Raw genomic sequence first — 23,039 nt, 5'->3', positions numbered from 1 at the left:
GGCGCGAGTTTTGGGGGATCGCGCAACTCTTAAAAAGAGATTAAGTCCACTCTTTAATTCCTGGGGTGGAAAGTTGTTTTAATCTCGTCTGAGAGGAGGGGAGTCTTTTAAATCCTGAAAGCGTCAGATGGTGAAACTTAAAAGTTCATCAGCCTTCGTCCAAACATTGGAAGTTGTCATGCTTCCTGACATTTTGCTGGGTTCGTTCTCTATAAAAGCCACTAGATCTCATACTGATGAAAGAAATCGCCGAATTCCACCGAAATCTGTTCTCACTTCTCAGGATGATGAAAGTAAGTAACATTTTGGTTGAACTCCTTTGAATTGTTCCTTAACGCAGTTAGGTGACGAGGAGCAAATTCCTCATTATTCATTCTGAGATACAGATGTTTCCGCCAGATATTAAAGAAAAAATTTAAGTTCTTTATTGTATCAAGATTAGTCATTATATTATACCAAAATGCTGCTCGAGAGATTGATATTGGCTCAGTTCTACTTAATAATATCAATATTTGAATTGATTAGTATGTAATTGATTAGAGATGGATTGATACTTAGATAATAATAAAGGAAAGTGGTGCAGAATTTACTTATGTTATAAATAATTTATAAACTAATGCAAAAGCCTCAAATCAAGAATCAATCAATTCTTCTTACTTGCAGTGTTTTTCGGTTTAATCCGAAAACCACTTATCATTAGTCCAAAAATCTGTAATCTGTAAAATTCTGTAGTAAAAATTTGTTTATTTATCAGAAAAGTAGGGTAACTAATTTGATTTGGAATCACCGTGTGTAAAATGTTAGAAACAGTGCTCTTCTTCAATTATTTTTCGGCCAAAGTAATAAAATTTAATACAAGCAATTGAGGTTAGTTTTAAAAACATCTCTGTCATTCAATCACACAGATATACACGCTGTGTTCAAATATAAATAATGCGATTTCGGTGCCGTCTAGCTTATATTTGGGTACAGCGATACCGTTATTTTTATTACGTTTCCATACCAGAACCTAACTACCAACATAAGTAAATTTTGCTCTCCAAATTTCTTTTGAGAAAAGAACAACAACGACGTTTAAACTATTTAAGAAAGCATCTAACCTCATTTTGCTGTTGTTACTGACAAAGCAATTTGTTAGATTAACTCCGTTTTGAAGCTATAAGACAATTGATTCATGGCAGACCTTGCAATTTTGCATTATGATCAGAAGACGAGGATGGCCGAGTTAGCAGCCCTTTATTCACCATTCTTCTCCTCGCAAATGAGAGGACACTTGACCACGAACTAAGCACATTTATACGGCGGTTCTTCAATGAATTCTGCGAATTTTGAACACTCAGAATGTACCATTGAGCAGATAAATGTAAAAAAAAAAAAAAAAAAAATTGTCACAAAGTACTTGCACAGGTATCCAACATTGTTCTCTGCATTTTAACAATTTATCGTTAAATTCATTCACTTGCTGCAAACTATCAATGGCCTCTTCACTTTCCTATCAAAGTCGAAGGATAATATATCCAACTGAAAGTAACATTCTATTTAATTTTTAAAATTATCTAACAGTTTCTCCTCTCCGATTTTTGGCGTTTCGTATTTTCAGAATAAAGGTATATATATCGTAGTAACTTTCTCGCAAGAAGGTTTATTTTTCATTGACCTCTCGTCTTTGTATATGTAGAAGTAAATCTTCTCATTTCAATTATTTATTTTAAAAGTATTCATATTATAACACAAAGTAAAACACTGCATCCTCATTTATCAATGTTTCATCCTAAAGTAACTCATTACATTTTAATAACTATTCATAATTTCTAATAACATTGAATTGTTATAATTTCGTCCATATCGAGTGATACCATTTCGGAACTAAGCAAACAACACATTTTTTTAAATCAAGAAATTATAAAATTCTCAAAAATTAAAATTTTTTTAACTTTACTTTCAAATTATTTTCCTTCGTAATATTTTATAAAAAAAAATATCGTAGTATAGATAGCTAGTAAAGAAAAACTATTTTGCGGCTAACTTTTCTTTATATTCTTGTTTCTGCTTTGCAGCAGTAACAGTATCAATTTTTATGGAGATTCACTGCACTTTTTACAATATTTTCTGTTCGTAGCATAACAGATAAATCCTACACCGCTTGAACCAAGACTTTCTTAATCAAAATTATTCTTGCATTTCCTTATTTTGATAGAGAACTAAAGATGGTCCTTTATCCGCATCGAATAATATTGCTTGAATCCCATTCAATTTATAATTATTTCGATTTTTTTAAAGATATTACTATGAGCTGTATGTTGTTTGAAAAACAAATAATATATATAAAATTTTTTTTAACCAATTTATTCTTATTTTCTTATATTATTTATATATATCTTATATTATTTATGATCAAATGTCGCGTCAGTAATCTCAGAGCTTGGCAACAAACTTGGGGACCATTTGGTGACATGGGAACGGATTTGGCGACTTTGGAGACCAAATAGAAATTACTGGACATATTTAATTAATTAATTAATATTTGAAAAAAATTGTATTAATATCAAGTGTCATTCACTACCAGTTATATATATATATATATATATATATATATATATATATATATATATATATATATATATATATATATATATATATATATATAGGGAGAGTATGAACTAATGGTAGGAATTGAAAAAAGAGTATCCAAATGATAAATGGAGAAGAGAATAAAACCGGGTTGGTGGTAACGGTGAACGGTAAATGGTTTAAGAGAATAAAAACGGATAATTGGTTTTCAAAGTACAAGAACAAGATTTGTATTTTTTAAACGATATCACGATTAACTTAGCTCAATAAAAATTTGATCCTAAATTCTACCCCTTCTCTTTGCTTTCAGCAACAGAAAGATGATAATTTTCTATTATATTCAAAATCTAAAGAGACTAATTTATGTACATTTCTCCCTTAATAATTCTTATCATATGGCAAAATTTTCCTTGTAGGAAGCAGCTAATTTCCATTGCTTCCCCATTAACCAGCGAAATTCGTTCTCTATAATGGAAATATATTTTGTTATTTTGAAATCTGAAAGTTTAAAATGAATTACCAGTTACTTAGCTAAAAATTTATCGCAATAACTTTCGCAGATAGTAAGAAATAAAGAGAAGGTCTATAGAAAGGATAATGCACTTTGCGATATTAGGATTTTACTCATAGCAAAATAGATTTTTAAAGCCTTTTTTTCGTATACGAAGTACATAAAGATAAAATATTGTAATTGTCAAAAATTTCGAACTTGCAATTTTAACGCATCTCCATGATTCAGACCTTCCTGAATTCGAAAAACTCATTTTTGGGATGAAGTCAGTCTGTGAACAATCAGTCAGTATTCAGAAACGCTTTAAGCTACGCAAACAAAATGCGATGTGTAATCTTTATATTAAATTTTTTTTTATTTCCGTTATATATTCAACGAAATTTATTCACAGGAAGTTTGCCTGGCTGTCCTGGTACAATTCAATAAAAAAAAAAAAAAAATAGGAATGATAATATTTGAGGCATAGATTCATTATCTTAAGTTTAGATTATGTCAAAATTGCAACCAAATCTGTCAAGGTTTTGACCATCTGTCGATTTGTATTTTTGCATGCCTATGAAGGCGACAATTTAAAAAAAGCAATGGCATAAATAAGTGAAATTTAGTATGTGATTTAAAATTACAGTTGTAATTCTGCGTCAAATTTTAATTTTAATTTTTCGGGAAATAGAGTCCAAAATACATATTTGGTTTTTTAGTAACTGTGTGGTAATTGCTGAAAATGTCATGCGATTAACATTTCACAGGCATATTTCTTAGAGAGTAAATGAGGGGAGGTAAAACAGAAGACAAGTAAATAAACAGAGACATTAATTAGAAAATGTGTAGGGCAAATTTCGAAATATATGATTTTCCTATTTCCCAGTTATCTCTTTCAATTTGTTATAGTAGAAATAGAGAAAAATAATTTTTTAAGATATTAATTTGAAAGTGTGTAGGAGATAAAAATTCACAAAATAAGTAGTTTTCACTATTTAGTCTTAACTGTTATGAAAGAAAATGGGGAAGAGAAGACATACTTAACCAAATAAACATTTATCAACCATGGTGAATTCATGGTGAAAAAGGTGAATACATGGTGTTTCACCATATCCCGCATATTCAAGAAGAAGGTGAAACTTTATACTATCCATAAACTTTGAAGTAGTTGAGGACATTTTGTCTTCACTCAGCAAGTAATTTTTGAAGCACTTTGATTCAAATTTATTTTTTATAAAAATGCGACCAAACCACAAAAAAAAAAAAAAAAAAAAAAAAAAAAAATCCAAGGGAAGGAGAGGTGGTAGCCAGCAGAATTTTTTGTTAATAAGTTATTCAAATCTTATTGAAGGAGACAAACAAACTGCATATTTCCATTGGTGTTCCCAGTAGTGACGATTTCATTCCAAGGTGACGAAAATAAAAACGTTACATTTTTTTTTCAATATAGCGAGTTCTTTAATAATACATAAGGTTTTTAATTTTCAGTTCGCTGTTTTGGTTGTCCTGTTGCTGTGCGTAGGGTATGCCGTTGGTGATACTAAAGGGACGGTGAGGGCGTGCGGTCGGTCTTTGTCGGAGCTTCTCAGTTTTGTCTGCCATGGAAATTATAATGAACCCAGCGGAACGAAGAGAAGTGATCGTAAGTATAACTTTTTTATCACCTCCTCCCCTAATTTCACTCTATCAATTGTTTTTTCAGCATTTCAAAATAAATATTCTAAACAATTTAAAAACGGAACTAAGAGTTTCTAATACAAATGCATTTATTTCGTAGTCATTTTAATAATGGCGGGTAGTATCAGCTGTTATCAATAAGATATTTGTTATAGATTAGTAGTTTTGGAAATAACAGAGCAATGGAAGAATTTAAAATTGATTTTAAACATAATTAAAAGCAAAATTTTCAACATCATTTAATTTTCGACTTTTGTAAGATTATTAAAGGCTTTTTTCAAAATGGCCTGTTGTTAAAAATATAATATCAGTTTAAAATATAGCAGAATGTAGGAGTAAAGTAAACCAAAACTGAATATAGTACAAAACAGAATGTAGGAGCAGGAGTAAACCAAAACTGAATATAGTACTTGCCGAGGCACCTTTCGTAATAACGTTTAATGCGATTCTTTTTTTCCTTCTGTTTTCTGTTGTCGAAATTTTTAAACAGAAAAATACATTCGATTTTCTATGTATCGAATTTAATCAGCAGGAAAAAATCGTTATATAAAATAGTCCAATACGCAAGAATACATATTGCAAATATTTTCTCATCCCCAATTATAAATTCCTAAATTTATGGCTTATGCAGTCGCTTTATCCTTACTGAATATTCCAGTCATAGAGATGTTCGACAGATCACTCTTATTTGTTTTAATACTGTTTCACTGACTTCATCGCAATTTAAGGACGCTTACGATTTTCTTCACTACTTACAAAAGTTTTAATAACAGAATCATGAATTTGCGAAAAACTGCTGAGTTTGCAATATGTTTGAGCAAATTTTGCTTGAATATACTACTGATACTATAAACGCTATGAATTACTATCAAGCTGTTAATAGAAAATGTTTCGTATTCAATAAAGACGTAGAGCAAAAGAGTGGAAACATTTTTAACTCCGTCCGGCGATTCAAGCGGTGTGAGTGATTATCTAATGTATAAAAATCTCATGCGACGGTGTTTGTGTTCGAACTCATCCAAACGGCTCGACCGATTTTCATGAAATTTTTTATGTGTATTTGGTAGGTACGAGAATAGGTCGTAAAGTATAATTCACAACGCTGGCTAATTAGGGTGTTCCTATCCATGTTCACCGTATACTGAGGAGATCAACGCTTACTTGAAATCATCGCCACTGTGACGTAATGTTCAAAAAGTCCAGCTAGAAATAAACATGCACGTCCAAATGCTACAAGATCCATCTGCTGACACATTCTCGGACCAATTGTTAAATATCGGTGATGGAAAAGTTGCTGTCTATGAAAATACTGGATGCATAAAATTGCTCACTAATTTCTGCACTATCATTGATTCTCAAAATGCTCTCATTGACCGCATATTTCCCGATGTATGCACATAATACATAAAACATGCGTGGCTGGCAGAAAGAGCCATTTTGGCTGCAAAAAATGTGAACGTAGACGATTTAAACTTCAAGATACAGCAATCGTTGCCAAGCGACTTGGTATTATACAAATGGATCGATACAGTTTGCGATGCTAACGAAGCTGTAAATTATCCAACAGAGTTTTTGAACTTACTCGATTTGCCAGGCATGTCCACACCTTCTACGACTGAAAGTTGGATCTCCGGTTATTTTACTTCGGAATTTGAACCCACCATGGCTGTGCAATGACACGCGATTGGTCATTAAAAAATGGATGAAAAACGTTATCCAAGCCACCATTTTGAATGGTAAATTCCGATCCGAAAATGTTTTGCTGCCACGAATTCCAGTGATTCCCACAGACGTGCCAATCGAATTCAAACGCGTTCAATTTCCTATTAGATTCGCATTCGCAGTGACAATCAATAAGTCGCAAGGCCAAACGATGTCTGTTTCCGGCTTAGATTTGGGCACACCATGTTTTTCACATGTGACATGTTCTCGCGTAGGCAAACTATCGAGCTTATTTGTGTTGGCTAAAGGCGGACTGAGAAAAAATATCGTACATTCAATTGCTCTTCGAAATGAATATTGATTTTCTTTATTTCATTTTTAAACTTTAGGACAAAAAATATATTGCTTTTTTCATTTTACGTTTAACTTTTAAGAGATCAAACAATGTATATGTTCGTTACGTTAATGAAATACATTGTATTGAGAAAATGATGGTTGGTATTTTTTAGTTTTTATCGGCGATCATCGTCTACAGTGCTCCATTCCTCTTTCTGTCATAGATCCCATCCCTACACACGTACAATACATTTGTTAATAACCAAAATATTCAATAGAAATAATTTATAAGGCAGAAAAACGTTTGCCGAGTTAGCTAGTATTAAAGATTAATTTACTTAAAGTTTCATAAATTCTTTTTTCATCCGCACTTTTAAACTTTTCTTTAACTGTATATTTTTATTTAAAGACTAAGTATAGTCCTAAACTATAAACTATTAAAAGTTGAAGTTAAAATTAATTTTAAAAGAAAATCGCGCAGAAAAATAATTCGTAGAACAGAAGAAAAGAATAAAATGTGACCTCCTAGCAAATATTTATTAATTTATCATAAACGACCTCCAATCTTCGGAGAATATCTGTTATAATAAAAAAAGTGGAGCAGGGCTTTTTCTTACTTAATTTTTACTTAATTTATATTCCTCCTAAAGAACGGAATGAATGGGCGCATTTTAATCACAATAAGTAGAAGAATTTTTTTTTTTAAATTCTAATTTGATATATCAAAATTTCATTTGAAATACTGAAGGGGTTTTACGGTTGAAAATTCAAGTTTCCAGAATAAAATTTGAATGAAAGGTATCTTCGATGTTTGGAGTTCGATATATGAGATTCCGTAGTGTCTCATATTCCAAATAGTCTTTTCATTTTGAATTTATTATTAAAGAATTTAATTATTCGAAGCCGAGAGGATTGAAATAAAAATTTTGATTTATCTAGAACTCGAATAAGAAAGCTAGGTCTAAAAAGCAACTCAACAAGAGAGAATGTCAATTCTGGAACTAAAAAAAGTTAGCAATGATTTTTCTTTTACTATTCTACAGTTTTAATAAAAAAAATTTAGAATTTGAGAAGAGCCAACATTTATTATAGTAGAATCTGGACAATTCGAAACTGATAGAATAAAAATAAAAATTTGGTTATTAACAACTTTTTAAAATTTAATGGCGATAATTATAATTAAAATTAATTACGACTTTCATTTATTAATTTATGACAATCCCGTCCACGATACTGTAGACCAGATGAGAACCCGTCTACATAAGAACATCTTCTAGTGTGTAAGAATATTCTCCGTTAAACATGATCGATATTAATGGTTTGTGTAAATATTTTATCGGCGATATCATTTACTGTCCTCTTTGCTTGTAATTCTCAAACGAAAAGAAGAGAAAACACTAACAAATCTTAAGTTGTTAATAAGTAATAACAAGCAGAGGATGGAGTTCCAATTATTTATTAAATACGGAATAGTGACATTGCGTTCAACTTAGTGCTGTGAATTTCTTTTCAAAACAGTAAAATTTCAATAATCAATTTAAATTATTCGGATCTTATATTCCGTATCGCTTTGAAGGGGGGTTGGACGCAAACGAAATCTTTCTGAGTGATAAAGAATATAGACAACGAAGTCAATGACCTAGACTAATATATTCAAGCTGTGATATTTTAATGCAGTATATGAATACACAAAACGTTAATAATATTGTTTTTGCAATTATAAAATTCATTTGCTTTAAGCAAATTTCTTCCTCCCTTAAAATTTACTCTTTTTTTTTTTTTTCAATTATTAAATTGCTTGGATTTGCTTAATTCTCGGGTTGTTAACCCCAATTAATTCTGATAACTATTCTATTGGTAATTATTAATTTTTCTTCCTCATTTTAATATAATAAAAAAAATTTCAAGTCACATTTTTCAACTGAAGTTCAAAAGTACTTGAGTGTGTTTAAGGATTCATCATCCAAATTTCTGTACACATTTGTTTTGCTAGGAAAAAAAATGAAATTGATTTAGTTGAATAGACAAATTCTTTAAAAGTAACAATTCAAATATTTGATTTGGAATTTAAATGAGACTGAATCCGAAGCATCTAATGATTTGTGTTCGAGAATAACATTAGACAAAATATGTTATTATTAATTAAATACATAAGCTTCCGCATTTCTCTGCGTAAATACGTTAATTTGTTTCCTAGATTTACAGTCTTGTAAATCTGTGAGATGTGTGAATGTGCCCCCCTGTGAAAAGGGTCTGTGCAAGCGAATGTGATGCGTGAATAGCAAAATCGTACTCTTGGCCCTAGTTGGAGCTACTACAGACAAGAGACGCTCTCTCCCGGCTTAAAAATCGCTGAATTCGAAATCAGCGGCTTGTCTATGGCAAGTGCTATCAGAAACAACAGTCTTGTAAAGAAAAGTAAAGCTTTCTCGGGCTGTTTTACTTTTATATTAAATCTTCTGTTCAGGTTTTAATTGAAAAATTATAATTTTTCATTGTGATTGATTTCATTAGCTTTAGGATAAATCGTCTTGCTTACTAAAATATGATCTATTAGTAAAAACTGTTTTTAAAGCAAGAATTTAAATCAACAAAAATTAAACATGCATATTTCATAAATATTATCTAATGATTAAACAGAATATGGTCTATGTAATGAAGCGTTATTTTTTCAAAAGATGCTGTATATCAGTTATAAAAATTATTTAGAAATTAAAAAGGATAGAGATAAGATTTCTTCCTCTAAGAAATTCTGGTGTTGAATTTTAGAGAGAAAAAAGAATGTTTTAAAAAATTAACTTAAAAAATTAGTAAAAAAGAGTGAAATAAAAAATATATCAAAAAATACTTTCAATATATTAAGCAACAGAGAATGCAAATTGCTTCTAAAATATTTTATTTTCCCCAAATTCAATAAGGTAATAATTTCCATTTTGAGAATGGGATGAAGAAACTATACAGCATTTGAGAACATACGCATTTATTTCGGATTTCATGCATTTTTTTTGTATCAATTTGAAATGTCTACGAATGATTTAATTTTAAAAATATGATAATTCGAAATATATGCATCTTACTGGAAATCCTTGAGTTAATACCTCAAAGTTTGCAATATAAAAATGAAGGAATAAATTTAATAAAAAGCGTTTTTAAACACACTTTAATTAGTTTGCTAAAATGTAGGCATTTTTTAAAATTTTTTTGTTATTTTCAATGTTTTAACTTTTAATCTGTCAACCATTATTAGTAATATTATGAAATCTAGAAATAAATTTTTTCAACTCTGCTACTAGATGGCGTTACGGATATGAAATCCGAATTTAGTTAAATTATATCTCTATATAGAATTGAATGTCTTTTTTTTTTTTTTTTTTTTTTTTTTTTGCTTTAACCATGTGCAATTTTATTCCCTTTGATAGATACAAAAAAAAATTAGCATGTATGCTCCTTAGAACCTGGTAGAATTAATAACATTATTAAAAAGTAGCTAATTTCCTCTAAAAAAAGATAAAGAGAAGAAGATTATTTTCAAGTCATCTTAAAATTAAAAAAAGTACTAATATCTGAAAATTTAGTATGGTAACACATTACATTTTTTAGTGATATCAGTTACATTTCTGTGCAATTTTTCTATTCAATAATTCTATTTTTTTAATTTGCAATTATATATTTTAAATTTAAATAAACTTTCAAAACTAATTAAAAATGTGCAACAAATGTGCATAACTCGAAAATGTAATGATTTAAATAAGTGGAATTTGGTATTTGATCTTTCGGCTATAATTGTAGTGGTAAGTTAAATTTTGGTTTCAATTTGTTGGCAAAAAAAAAAAAAAAAAAAAAAAAGACATCGAAAGAAATACATTTAATTTCCTGTTACTTGCCCTCCCCCTCCCAAACACTGCCAAATGTTGCAAATTATAATTAGTGAAATCTCTAGATTCTCGGCAAAGACCGACCATTCGTAACCAGTCCTCGCCATTGCATGAAGTTAATAACAAGTGACTGTCATGAGCGGGACTCTCATTGCATTTGAGAATTTTGTACACTCGTGGTATTCATACGAGCTGTATACGAGTTTATGACCTTTACTAGCGAGTATGAGAGTAAATTTCGGGAAATCACCTCTGCTTAATAGCTGTTACTATCATATCAAATAAGGTTCAAAATTCAAATATTGGGCCCTAAATATTTGACTAAGCAATGGCGTCTAAAACACTGCGCTAAAGTGGTACTGTAGTATTCTGGGAATAAGTTCATAGTTCACCTTTCAAGTCATTTACTCCATATTAAGACTATACATGCACAAACTGTAAATCGTCATCTGTACAAACTGTTGATGGAAAAATATGCTTGTCCAAGCTCATGCAAAATGTATTAAAGAATTTAATCTGATGATAAATACTCATTTTCTTGCACCAACAGACATTTTCCACTACAAAGTTAGTTGGCGTCAAGCCAACATTCATGTCACATCGTTTTATTGAAAATACTTCCTGAAATACATAAAATCGGTGGATGGATGAACAAGCCAACAGCAATTGATTTTTCTTGCCCTATTTGTAAATAAAGATCCCGAATTGTTACAATTTTCACCAGTTACCAGAACTATAATATCTAGTAACCATTCCAATGCCATAAAATGCTTTATTCAATCGTCCACTAACATTTTTGGCGATTTCTGGATACGTTGAAAACGTCTTTGTTTGAATGTTTTTTCTTTTCTTTTTAATTAAATCCTTATTCTGCCTTGTGTAAAATAATCTAAACGTGCTTTTTGATTGATTCATTTGCTATGTCACAGTAAATGTAATAAACTGTTGATTGTGTGCAATCACCGGTGATTATTCATAATCACCAATAAGTTTAGTATACATAATCACATGATTAATCACATTAACCATAATAGTCATATCGAAAGAACAAACATAAATCATCTGTATAAAACCCGTTTAACCCCCTTCTTCGCCAAGTTAGCGATAATGACCCAAGGATGGCAACCTCCCGTTTTCTATGGCCCTTCTTCTGGCAACCCTGTTATCTTTCCCGTGATCCGCTGTCAGCTAAGATTGGACATCTACTCTGTGATTGGATAGTTTCAAAACTTCAAATCTTACAAAAATTTCATTTCTACAAATTTTTCTTTCAAAAAAATTTCATCTTTTCAAATCTTATCTAACAAAATCAAGCCTAGCATTTCTTTTCGTTGCCTCTTCTACGAACGATCTCTTGCCTCTCTACTACGATGTCTATGGAATGTGTGGATTACAAGAAAAATTTGGAGGGTGAACCGGAGTTTAACCCCCTTCTTCGCCAAGTTAGCGATAATGACCCAAAGATGGCCAATCAGTTAACTTGGCGAAGAAGGGGGTTAAACTCAGGTTCACCCATCTATCTATATAAATCTATATAAAATATTTTTATCTATCTATATAAAATATATCTATCTATCTATATAAAATAAATTTGTAATTTATACACATAAAACTCTAATGTACGTGGCACAGAAATCGCGCTTATTACTTACCGTGGAATAGCAGCGTTCAACAAACCACCCTACAAAGTTCAGACTGCTTTATTCATTGAATATTTTTATTGACGTTGTTGTTGTTGTTGCTAATCTCCATGGTCTGATTTAGTCAGACAAATCCAAAAATCCGTTGACAAGAAGAAAGTCAAAAACGAGAAAGGGAGAAGAATAAATTTTTCCCCAATGAAGTCTTAAACAGTCTAGAATATGTTCAGCAGAGACCTGATGTTGGTAGCATTTGGGCAAAGAGGGTAAACTTTTTCGCCCTGAGAAAAGAAAAGACATTTAAGGTGGCCACTGGCAAGGCGCGACAGGCAAGTGTTAGATTGCCTCATCGTGGCGGGAGGGTGTCCCTGGGCGGAATGGGTGAAGGGCATCGGAACATTTGCGCTCGGTAAATCATTCCCTACCCCTGTTGCTGTCATAGGTTTACTGGGATTTAGACCTTTGGCAAAAAAACTTGGCGTGGGTGACAGTTTTTAGTTTTCCATAGCTGCATTTCCGGTCGGGCTTATTGGTAATAATGGAATGGCGATAATTTTTGTAAAAATTTTATTTGATCTTTCATTTATGAGATCTTGTACATACATTTATCTTATTCATATATCTTGCAATAAATGATAATTAATTCTATTATTAATAGAAAAGTAAGACTGTTTTTATCAGAAAAATAAATAGCGGAATGAAATGCATTTAAAAAGAAGTAAGATATAAGAGAATCTATAGCTGTTTTATTTACTAATATTTGAACAATCTCATATTTCTGAATGAATTTTCTTCAAAATTGCTATTATCTTTACTCATAAAAGGGAAAAAATGTATGTGTATGTATATATATTACAATAGTTCACTTAGCAATTTTATGTTTTTTAATCTCAATAGTACTCATGTTTTATGTCATAAAGTAAAATTGTCTTAACATTTATTGAAATTAGATTCGTAATGGAAAAGAAATTTTAGTAAAAAAAAAAAAAATGTACATAAGTGGATTAAATTGAACATAGGATTCTGCCAATTATCTGCCAGTTTTATATTATAGATTTCAAGAATTCTTTTGCCTTTTTCTTTCAATACATTAGTTTGGAAAAACCTACTTTTGTTTATTTCAACTCCCTTTTTTGTTAAATATTCTCTTAAAAAATATTTTAAATCATGTAAATTCTATTTACACAATCAATTCTGCTTTTATGCAAAGAAATGTCTTATATCTGATAAATAATTATGTTTTACAAAAAAAGATAAAGAAAATAGATGCCTAAAGAGAACATTTTCACATGCGAAATTTGAATACTATATCTTGGATAGAATAGGATATCTAATACACAGGGAATTGAATTTTTAGGCTACGACAAGACATAAGTTTTGACTTCAAATTCGGTTTTTAGTGATACAACTATATCAATTAACAACAACAAAAACAAAAAATCTAATGTAATTGGCCAGTAAATAGAATGATTAGTGCGTTCCACATCATTTTATAGAATTTGTTTCCTTCGTAATTATATTTATTGGTTAAGAAAAAAAATTAGTTTGATATTGCTTACTTTAATAGGAATATTTTCAAAATAGTAGAAATAAGAGAAGTTTGTCATATTTGAATCGCCAAAATAGTTTTTAATGAAATCTGACAGAAAAATAATTTCAATAAAGGAAAAACAGTAAATTTTTTGTAGTTTTACGTTTAAAAATGTAATAAACACTCTGAGAAATACGCTTTAATGTAGAAAAAAAATATAGCCTATTAAAATCGTTTCATCGGATCAATTAAAGAAAATGATTCCACAAATTACATCACTAATTTTTTTAAGCTCAATAATGGAAAATAGGTTTTGATTTTCAAGCTCATATCAACATATAAAATCTGAACTCAAGTTTGATATTTTATGAACGATATCATTTCCTTTTTTATTCGTTTGTTCCTCAAGATATAAAAGAATACAGCCTTAATTTTTCTATTGATTGGTGGCTTTTTATATTAATTATTATTTTTTTGCTTTAGAATTTTCCAATTTCAATTAATGATAATGTTTATAACTGCTTTCTGAGAGCTACGATAGACCTCTTCAAATTCAGGTAATAATTTTAATTCCAATTTAAGCCCTTTTAGGAGGACCTCCCCCCCCCCAAAAAAAAAGAATAACCTAACATTATCTTTAAAGTATTTGAATAAAATTATACTATAATATGTACTAAACTGTGGTCAATAAAATTTACTCTCAAAGGATATAACATGCTTAATTTCAAGCGGTTGAAATTCTATCTTTCCTTTGATAAAACATAACATTTATTAACTTTCATTACATTTTTTTTAAAAAATAGAATGATATTCTATTAATTAAAGTGCTTAAAAATTGGTTCCAAATTAACACCTACAACACCTATGCAGAATTACATTAACTTAATAATGTTTGAGCATATGTGATTGAGTTCATGTGACATGAGGACTGGCTTTTTGAGTTAGTCAGCAAAGATTTATCAAATATCTATTGATAAAGTTAATTCATTTCTTAGTTCAGACATAGTGCCAATAAAAATTAACTGAATCTATGGTTACCATACAATATACTTTTGTAGAAAATGAGACCAACTCAAGGACTTCTAAAAACGGCAGTTGTAACTTATGAACAGAAAACTGCGAGTGATGATGAATTTCTTGCACGAAAAATAGTCTTCACTTTTCCAAACGTGAAATTTTTTCAAATTAATGTTTCTATCTAGATTAAAACAACATTCGTCTCTCCAAATAACATTTTTCAGAAAAAAAAAAGTTTTGATTTTGCATTGCAACAAAAACAATGCTTTTCTTGCTGAGTATTCCAGTAAGTCTTTGAGAGGGTTTAAATGTTCAGTTCCCCAAGTTTCTCTTCCCTTCTTTATAAAGATGATAGTGCAACTGCCGAAGAGTGAAAATGAACAATGTTATTATTATGAAATTTTTTTCAAGCCATAATGACTTGATGATGTACTAATTGCATTCCGAAATAAACGCTTTCTTCCACATTTGTGGCTAGTCCTTCGAAATTTAAAACTAAGCATATACCTACAAATGTTCTAGATAGAAATGTGAAATTTTGTATAGATGAAAATAAGAATCAATATATACTAATTCACTCTTGATATTATGATGGATATAAAAAAATTTAATTTTTGCAATTTTTGTACAATTGCCTATCTTATTTAATGAAATTTTGTAATTCGAAGTATGTTTAGATGCAATATTAAAAAAAAAAAAGTGACTTTAGAAACCATGCTTACATAGTTGTGAAATTAGTTTTTATCTTAAGGCCTAATATTTAAATATTTACCATTATAATTTCAATTTTGATTACGATAAAGGTCCAATCTATATAAGTCTATACTTTTGGCAAGAAATTCAGGGGCGAAAAAAAGAAAAGAACGAATAAAATATAAAGTAATATATTTTATTTTTAGCTTTCTTTCGTGCATAGATTTAAGACAAATTGAAAATTAGTAATATATCATTGGCAGCGCTTTTAAGAAAATAGGCAGAAATTTGCTACTACACTACTTGCGAATAAAATTTAAGCTCATGATACTGTATTTAAGAATTAAGCGTTTTAATGTAGCACGTTTAGATGTTGCATTTAAATTAATTATCAACATTTTCTTATTGAAAATGTGTTTTTTTTCTCCCGAGAATTAACCAGCAGCTGTTTTTAAAATTATTAATATGATTCCTATCATTTATTTTAGCCAGCCAAAAAAAAAGGCTTATTTGAACAGCTTTAATGTAAAAAATACATCAGCTCATTTCAAGTATCAGTTTGTGGAATGTATATACATAAAAGCATACATACATATAGAAAGAATTAAACATTATTGATATCCATTTAAATTTGAATTTAAAACCCTTTCTATGTATTTTTTTTTCATTTTGTTAAATAAAGTTAAAATGTAAGAGATATAAAGATTAAATCCTCATAAAAGTAAAAATTATAATCCATTTTATTAGATTAAATTTGTATTATGCACATCAGAATTATAATTTTTATAAATGTCTTCCGTGTGGGAAAATTATAAACGTATTCCTTTTAATAAATACATTTTTAAAGCAAATTTCTCACACTTTATATTTATTATATTCAACACTCGTTTGAAACGTGGTAAGGTCATGAGCATTTTTCTCAAGGAAGTTTCGTTTCGTTAGCAGAGACAAGGAGTATCTTTCTCATTCATAGTGAGTTGATTGCCATTTGGCGTACATTGTAAAATCGTCACCCAAGGCGTGAAGGCCATTCCACTATGCCCAGCTAAAATCTGCAGTCGAAGGTGTTGAAAATGTATTAATATTTTATTTTATTTATTTGTTTATTTTAGAATGGCAACGTTATTTAAGAAATATTTTTTGCTGTCTCATTTTGTAGATGGCAACTTGTAGATCAATCCCAAGATGGAATAAACAAAGTTTGAATTTTTTACCGGTGGGATATCGTTTTTCTATTTTAATATAAAAAGCGAAAGAAAACGGTGTTTTTTCTTAGGCAGCTTTAACATTTTTTGGCGTCCGCGACAGGACTTTCTCGAAACAAAATAAATCAAGATGTTTCAAGCAATAAAAGGTTTTAAAAAAGAAGATCTGAAATACGTTGCGTCTGAAATTGGAGAAGACGTATCAGAAAATATTACGATAGTTGGATTAAAAGATCTTATTTTAAAAAGTTGTGAATATAAGAATGATCCAGAATTCGTTCAAGAACTTTTAAGTAATGTTATTTCGGAAAGGAAATTAAAAGAAGAAACCGAAAAAGAAGATAAAAGATTGCAGCTTGAAGCTGAAAAGGAAGATAGAAGATTGCAGCTTGAAGCTGAAAAGGAAGATAGAAGATTGCAGCTTGAAATTGAAAAAGAAATAGAATTGGCAAGAATACAATCTCAAAATAGAGGTGAGTCATTTTCTGCTAATTCTACTGCTGATTTAAATAATTATAAGAGAAAGTTTACACTGCCTAGATTAGAATTTAGACAATTTGGCGACGATATTAAAGATTGGCTCCCATTTTGGAGTCAATTTGAGCAAATACATAAAGATGAGGATATCGCACCAGAAGACAAATTTCAGTACCTAGTTCAAGCAACAATTTCTGGTTCTCGTGCTAGAGAGGTTGTTCAAAAAATAGTCAAGGAAAAACGATGCTGCTTTGCATGTTTATCGCCATTTCACGCAGTTAAAAGATGCCGAGCAGTTTTAAAATGCCTGATATGTTCTAAAAAACATTTTCCTATAATGTGTGATGTGCTTGATTCGCAAAAGATGTCTGTAGAGGGAAAAGAAGATAAACCCGCACTAGATGTTAATATGGCTAATTTTAATAAACACAGCCCTAAGATATTTCTTCAAACTCTCAAAGCTAAAGTGGTATCGGATAATAAACAGAAAATTGTGAGGTTACTTTTTGATTCTGCATCACATAAATCTTACATTTTGAAAAGTGTAGCTGAAGAAATGAATTATACACCCGTTCGATGTGAAAAATTGGTACATTCTCTTTTTGGTGGCGTTATCACTAATGAATTTAAACATAATTGTTATAAAGTAAAATTGAGAAATTTGATTGGAAATTTCGGCTGTAATTTTGAAGTTCTGGATCAATCTATCATTTGTGACAATATTAGACCTGTTTTTAAAGGTCCCTGGATAAAAGAATTAGAGGAAAATCAGATTAATCTGACTGATATTAGCGATACTTGTGAAGGCATTGATATTCTAATTGGAGCTGACGTTATGGGGAAAATGTTAACTGGCAAAAGAAAAGTCTTATCTTCAGGTCTTGTCGCTGTAGAAACTTTCTTAGGATGGACCTTAATGGGTAAGGTACCACAGGAAGAATCTTCGGAAGAAAACCTGGCTTTAACAGTGCTGTCCTTATTTGTAAATGAAGCTGAAATCACAAATTTATGGAAATTAGATTCAATCGGAATCAATGATCCTGTTGAGAAAAAATCTAAGAACGAGATTGATCTTCGGACCAAGGAGCATTTTCTAGAAACGGTAACAATTAATAAAGATGGTCGATATGAGGTTTGTTTACCATGGTCTGATGATAAGTCACCTTTGCCCGACAACTTGGATTTGGCGAGGAAAAGGCTCGACTACACTACCTCAAAACTTATAGCTATGAATATGTATGAGAAATATGAAAATATTCTTCTAAATTGGTTAGATGAAGACATAATAGAGGAAGTTCCTACCAACGAAATGAACTCTTATGGTAATTATTTACCTCACCGTGCAGTGATAAAACTAAGCAGCAGCACTACTCCAATTCGTCCGGTGTTTGACGCTTCAGCGAGATTAGCAAATTATCCATCTTTGAATCAGTGCTTGGAATGTGGTCCTAATCTCATTGAGCTTATTCCAAATATTCTTCTTCGATTCAGAGAGGGACATCTTGGCGTTATAGCTGACATCAGGAAAGCTTTTCTGCAAATTAGTATTCGTAAAGAGGATAGAGACTTCCTTCGGTTTTTGTGGTGGGAAAATAGAGAAGAAAAGAAATTGAGAGTTTTTCGTCACACAAGAGTTGTTTTTGGGGTAAAATGTAGCCCTTTTCTTTTAGCTTCGGTAATTGAGTACCATATTCAAAAATGTGAAGGATTTGAAAAATCTTTGAAGAAAAGACTTTTGGAGAGTTTCTACATTGATAATGTCGTTACTAGTGTCGACAGTAAAGACCAATTAGATCGATTCATTGACAATTCTAAAACCTTGATGGCAAAAGGTGGTTTTGATCTTAGAGAATGGGAATGGTCTGGCGACTGTGAAACTAATTCAAAGGAAGAAACTCAGGTATTAGGTCTTATTTGGAATAAGAAATTAGACACTTTGAAAATTAACATGAAATGGCTGGATGGCATTAATGTGGAAAAAGTAACTAAAAGGAGTATGTTATCTACAGTACATAAAGTATTTGATCCTTTTGGATTCACTGCACCAGTGATGCTCTGTCCAAAAATAATGCTACAAAAGGCATGGACATTAGGTACAAGTTGGGATGAAGAAGTAACTGGTGAGCTTCGTAAAGAATTTCTACAGTGGTTTCAAGAACTTAAGCATTTGTCTGACATACAGATTCCTAGGTGTGTTCAAGCATCTTCAAAAGATATAAGCAACTGCACTATTCATACGTTTGTTGATGGAAGCAAAGATGCATATGCTGCTGTTACATTCCTTAGAATAGAAAATAATGGTCGAATCGAGCTATTTCTACTTGCAGCGAAATCTCGAGTGGCTCCTTTAAGAGGCACAACTATCCCAAGAATGGAACTTCTTGCGGCGGTGATTGGAGCGAGGCTAGCGAATTCAGTTGTTGAAGCTCTTGGTTGGAAAAATGTTACGATATATTACTGGAGTGATTCTACAACAGTGCTTGCATGGATATTACGAGAAGAAAATTGGTCTGTCTTCGTTAGGAACAGAGTCCAAGAGATAAGGAAGTTGAGTAATCCTACATCATGGAGACACATACCTGGTGATAAGAATCCGGCAGATTTACCTTCCAGGGGCTGCAAGGCAAAACATCTAGTCTCCCTAAGATGGTGGGAGGGTCCACAATGGATGAAAAATGCTTTTGAATTTCAAAACATTATGGGTTCCACCAACCATGATTGGAATGAAGAAGAGATTAGAAAGGAAAAGTCTAAGACGACTTTTATATTATCAAATAATGAAGCCTGTGGTGTTGCAAACTGGTACTACAGATATTTTTCGAACTATGATAGAATAGTTCGTCTTGTTGCATGGATCCTCCGCTTCATGAACAACTGCAAAAATATAACTGAGAAGAAGCATGGTGAATTAACCGCTACAGAATTTCAGGAAGCAGAAATGAAGGTTTTATTTATGATACAGAATGAGTCTTTTCTCCCAGAAGAAGAAAAGAGATTAAAACCCTACAAGTATTTAAAGACGATCTTGGCATCATCCGTTTGAAAACTAAAATTATTTATCGCAAGGACAGTGAAGATTTTCTTAAACCTATTGTTCTTCCTCCGAATCATGAAGTGGTAAAGCGGTTAATCTATAATGCTCACGTTAAGAACTGTCATGCTGGAGTCCAGATACTATTGAATGCACTTAGAGAAAAGTACTGGATCCTAAATGGAAGAAAAGCGGTGAAACATGTGGTGGCCAATTGCATTACGTGTAAAAGATATAGCTCAAAGAACATAGAAGTTATAAGTCCCCCCCTTCCAGAAAATAGAGTAAAGGATGCTGCGGTGTTTCAGATAACTGGCGTTGATATGGCTGGACCTTTATTCCTTAAAGACAAGAAGAGCTGGGTTCTGATTTTTACTTGTGCAGTGTACAGAGCAGTTCATTTCGAGCTTGTTACTGCTGCATCGACTGATGTTTTTTTAATGGCCTTTAGGAGATTTGTTTCTCGCAGAGGAAGATGCACAACAATATACTGCGATAATGGCTCCAATTTTGTTGGAGCAGCCAACTATTTAAAACAACTGGATTGGAACCGCATCCAAAAATATGGAGCAATAAACTCTATTGACTGGAAGTTTAATCCTCCAACTGCTGCCTGGTGGGGCGGATGGTGGGAGAGATTAATTAGAATTTTAAAAGATCTTTTGAAGAAAGTGTTAGGACAGGCACGTCTCAATTATGAGGAGATGATAACGGTTTTGGCAGACTGCGAGCGTGTAATCAACTCAAGACCTCTAACTTACATTTGCGAAGAGGAAGCTATAAAACCAATTTCTCCATCGATGTTCATACAAGATGTGCATGAATGCAATCTTCCTGATATAGATGCTGTAGAGCAAAATTCTGTGAGCAATAGATTCAAATACAGACAAGCAGTGCTTAAAGACTTAAGAAATCGCTTCAGATCTGAGTATTTGGGTGCTCTCATACAGCGGAGAAATAAAAAATCAAGAAAATGTACAGTTACTGTTGGTGACATTGTTATGGTGGGAGCAGATAATAAAAAGAGACTTGTCTGGCCTTTAGGTCGTATCACAGAAATCATACCAGGTAAAGATGGACATGTACGACTTGTTCGAGTGCAAACTTCACAGCAGAATTTCCTGCGACCAATTCAAAGAATATATCCATTAGAGTTAACATCCTCTGATGACTTCTCCACTTCGATGACACCAGATGATTTGAATAAGTCAAATGACATCACCAAAACTTCTGACAGTACTTCTGGCAACGAGATGAAATTTAGTAGAGCCGGAAGAAGAATTAAATTGCCAGAGAGACTGAACTTGTGATTTATTTTGTTTTTGATTGGACATTTTCACATTAATTTTCATTTTTATATTTAAATATTAATTGAAAATTTGTAAAACGTTGCCATTTATTGAATCTCTTAACTGTGTTTAACTAATAGTATTATATTTTGATTATTATTTATAATCAAAAGGTGGGAGGATGTTGAAAATGTATTAATATTTTATTTTATTTATTTGTTTATTTTAGAATGGCAACGTTATTTAAGAAATATTTTTTGCTGTCTCATTTTGTAGATGGCAACTTGTAGATCAATCCCAAGATGGAATAAACAAAGTTTGAATTTTTTACCGGTGGGATATCGTTTTTCTATTTTAATATAAAAAGCGAAAGAAAACGGTGTTTTTTCTTAGGCAGCTTTAACAGAAGGAGCTAAGACAGTCTTCTGCCTCCTGGTGCTCCAGTCTTTTGACTCACAGAAGCTGCACTTCCCTCTCCATGAATCGGTTGACAAATGAATATTTTTATAGATGTATTAAATCCAATGCTTCGCCCAGACAATTAATGGAGCTGCAAAATATTACTAGAAATATTCTGGAGATGTTTCGCCATCTCATCAAAAAGTACATTCAGTCAGGTTAAAAAAACACATACAAATGAAATAAAGAAATAGACTTTAAAAAGTTTAATCGAGCACATAAATAGGCTTAACCATCTCGAGATAAGTAATGACGGTAAAATTTCAGATTAATTAATGGTTTCTCCACAAGCACATAAAAATCGTGCCATTCGTCTAAAATCACGCCTAAAAACTGTTATTCTGGATGGTTAACAGAAATGGTAATAAATGGCTTTTAAAGATCGCAAAAAATTGGCGACAAATCGCCTCGAAATATTTCACTTTTGGCGTTTACCCTTATCGCAATGATTTCCCTATTGAAAATGATATTCATCTTTTCAAAAACAACTATCTTACAAAAAATTATCTTTGTATTATCTTAAGACTCAAAAAATTATTTTTCTGATGATATCAATTTTATTTCTGGACAATTTCCTCTTTAAAAGAAATAATATTTTTAGTTCAATTTGATACATTATCTGAAAAAAAAAAAGGTTTTTAAATGCCATGAAAGAATTCAGACTATACATCAACCGCGTATTTTTACTAGTCAGCACTAGGATTTTCACTTCTGCTTTCCTTTCGTAATATATATACTTTTTAATGTGCAGTGTACTCATTCAATTCATGTTTTTCAGTCGTTTCAAATAACAAATTAATCATTTAACAACCTAAAAAGTCCGTAAAGTCTATAAACTGTACGGACGAGGTGGTCGCCAAAGGCTTAATTTATGGATATCTGTGTTGACAACTTTTATTTCTGATTATTCATGACCGATGAACTTTTGTTTCAGATGAACTCATATTCGATGACAAAATCGTCAGGCCAGTGGAATATATTCTGGACCGACAATTGAGGGTGCAGAGGGGTGTAGCCGACGAGTGTTGCCACCGACCTTGCAGCTTCTCCACCTTGCGTTCCTATTGCGGATCAGGGAAAAGATAA

At 31.4% G+C, this 23,039-nt stretch overlaps 1 protein-coding gene across 1 annotated transcript; it reads left to right on the top strand.

Moving 5' to 3' along the window:
* The first annotated feature begins 236 nt into the window (after positions 1 to 236).
* On the top strand, positions 237 to 23,039 carry LOC129985083 (bombyxin F-1-like). Its single transcript, XM_056094998.1, has 3 exons — positions 237 to 293; positions 4,550 to 4,703; positions 22,888 to 23,039. Exons 1-3 carry the CDS (start codon positions 237 to 239, stop codon positions 23,037 to 23,039), a joined length of 363 nt encoding a protein of 120 aa, XP_055950973.1.

Source organism: Argiope bruennichi, chromosome 9 (assembly GCF_947563725.1).
Source record: "Argiope bruennichi chromosome 9, qqArgBrue1.1, whole genome shotgun sequence".
In the NCBI taxonomy this organism is placed as follows: domain Eukaryota; kingdom Metazoa; phylum Arthropoda; class Arachnida; order Araneae; family Araneidae; genus Argiope; species Argiope bruennichi.
Note: the sequence above shows the minus strand (reverse complement) of the source record. Positions and strands in the feature narration are given on the sequence as shown.

Coding starts and splice junctions, on each gene's coding strand:
- LOC129985083 (XM_056094998.1), top strand. CDS start 237: ATGAAAGAAATCGCCGAATTCCACCGAAATCTGTTCTCACTTCTCAGG. Junction 294..4,549: donor CACTTCTCAGGATGATGAAA/GTAAGTAACATT, acceptor TTTAATTTTCAG/TTCGCTGTTTTGGTTGTCCT. Junction 4,704..22,887: donor CGGAACGAAGAGAAGTGATC/GTAAGTATAACT, acceptor CTTTTGTTTCAG/ATGAACTCATATTCGATGAC.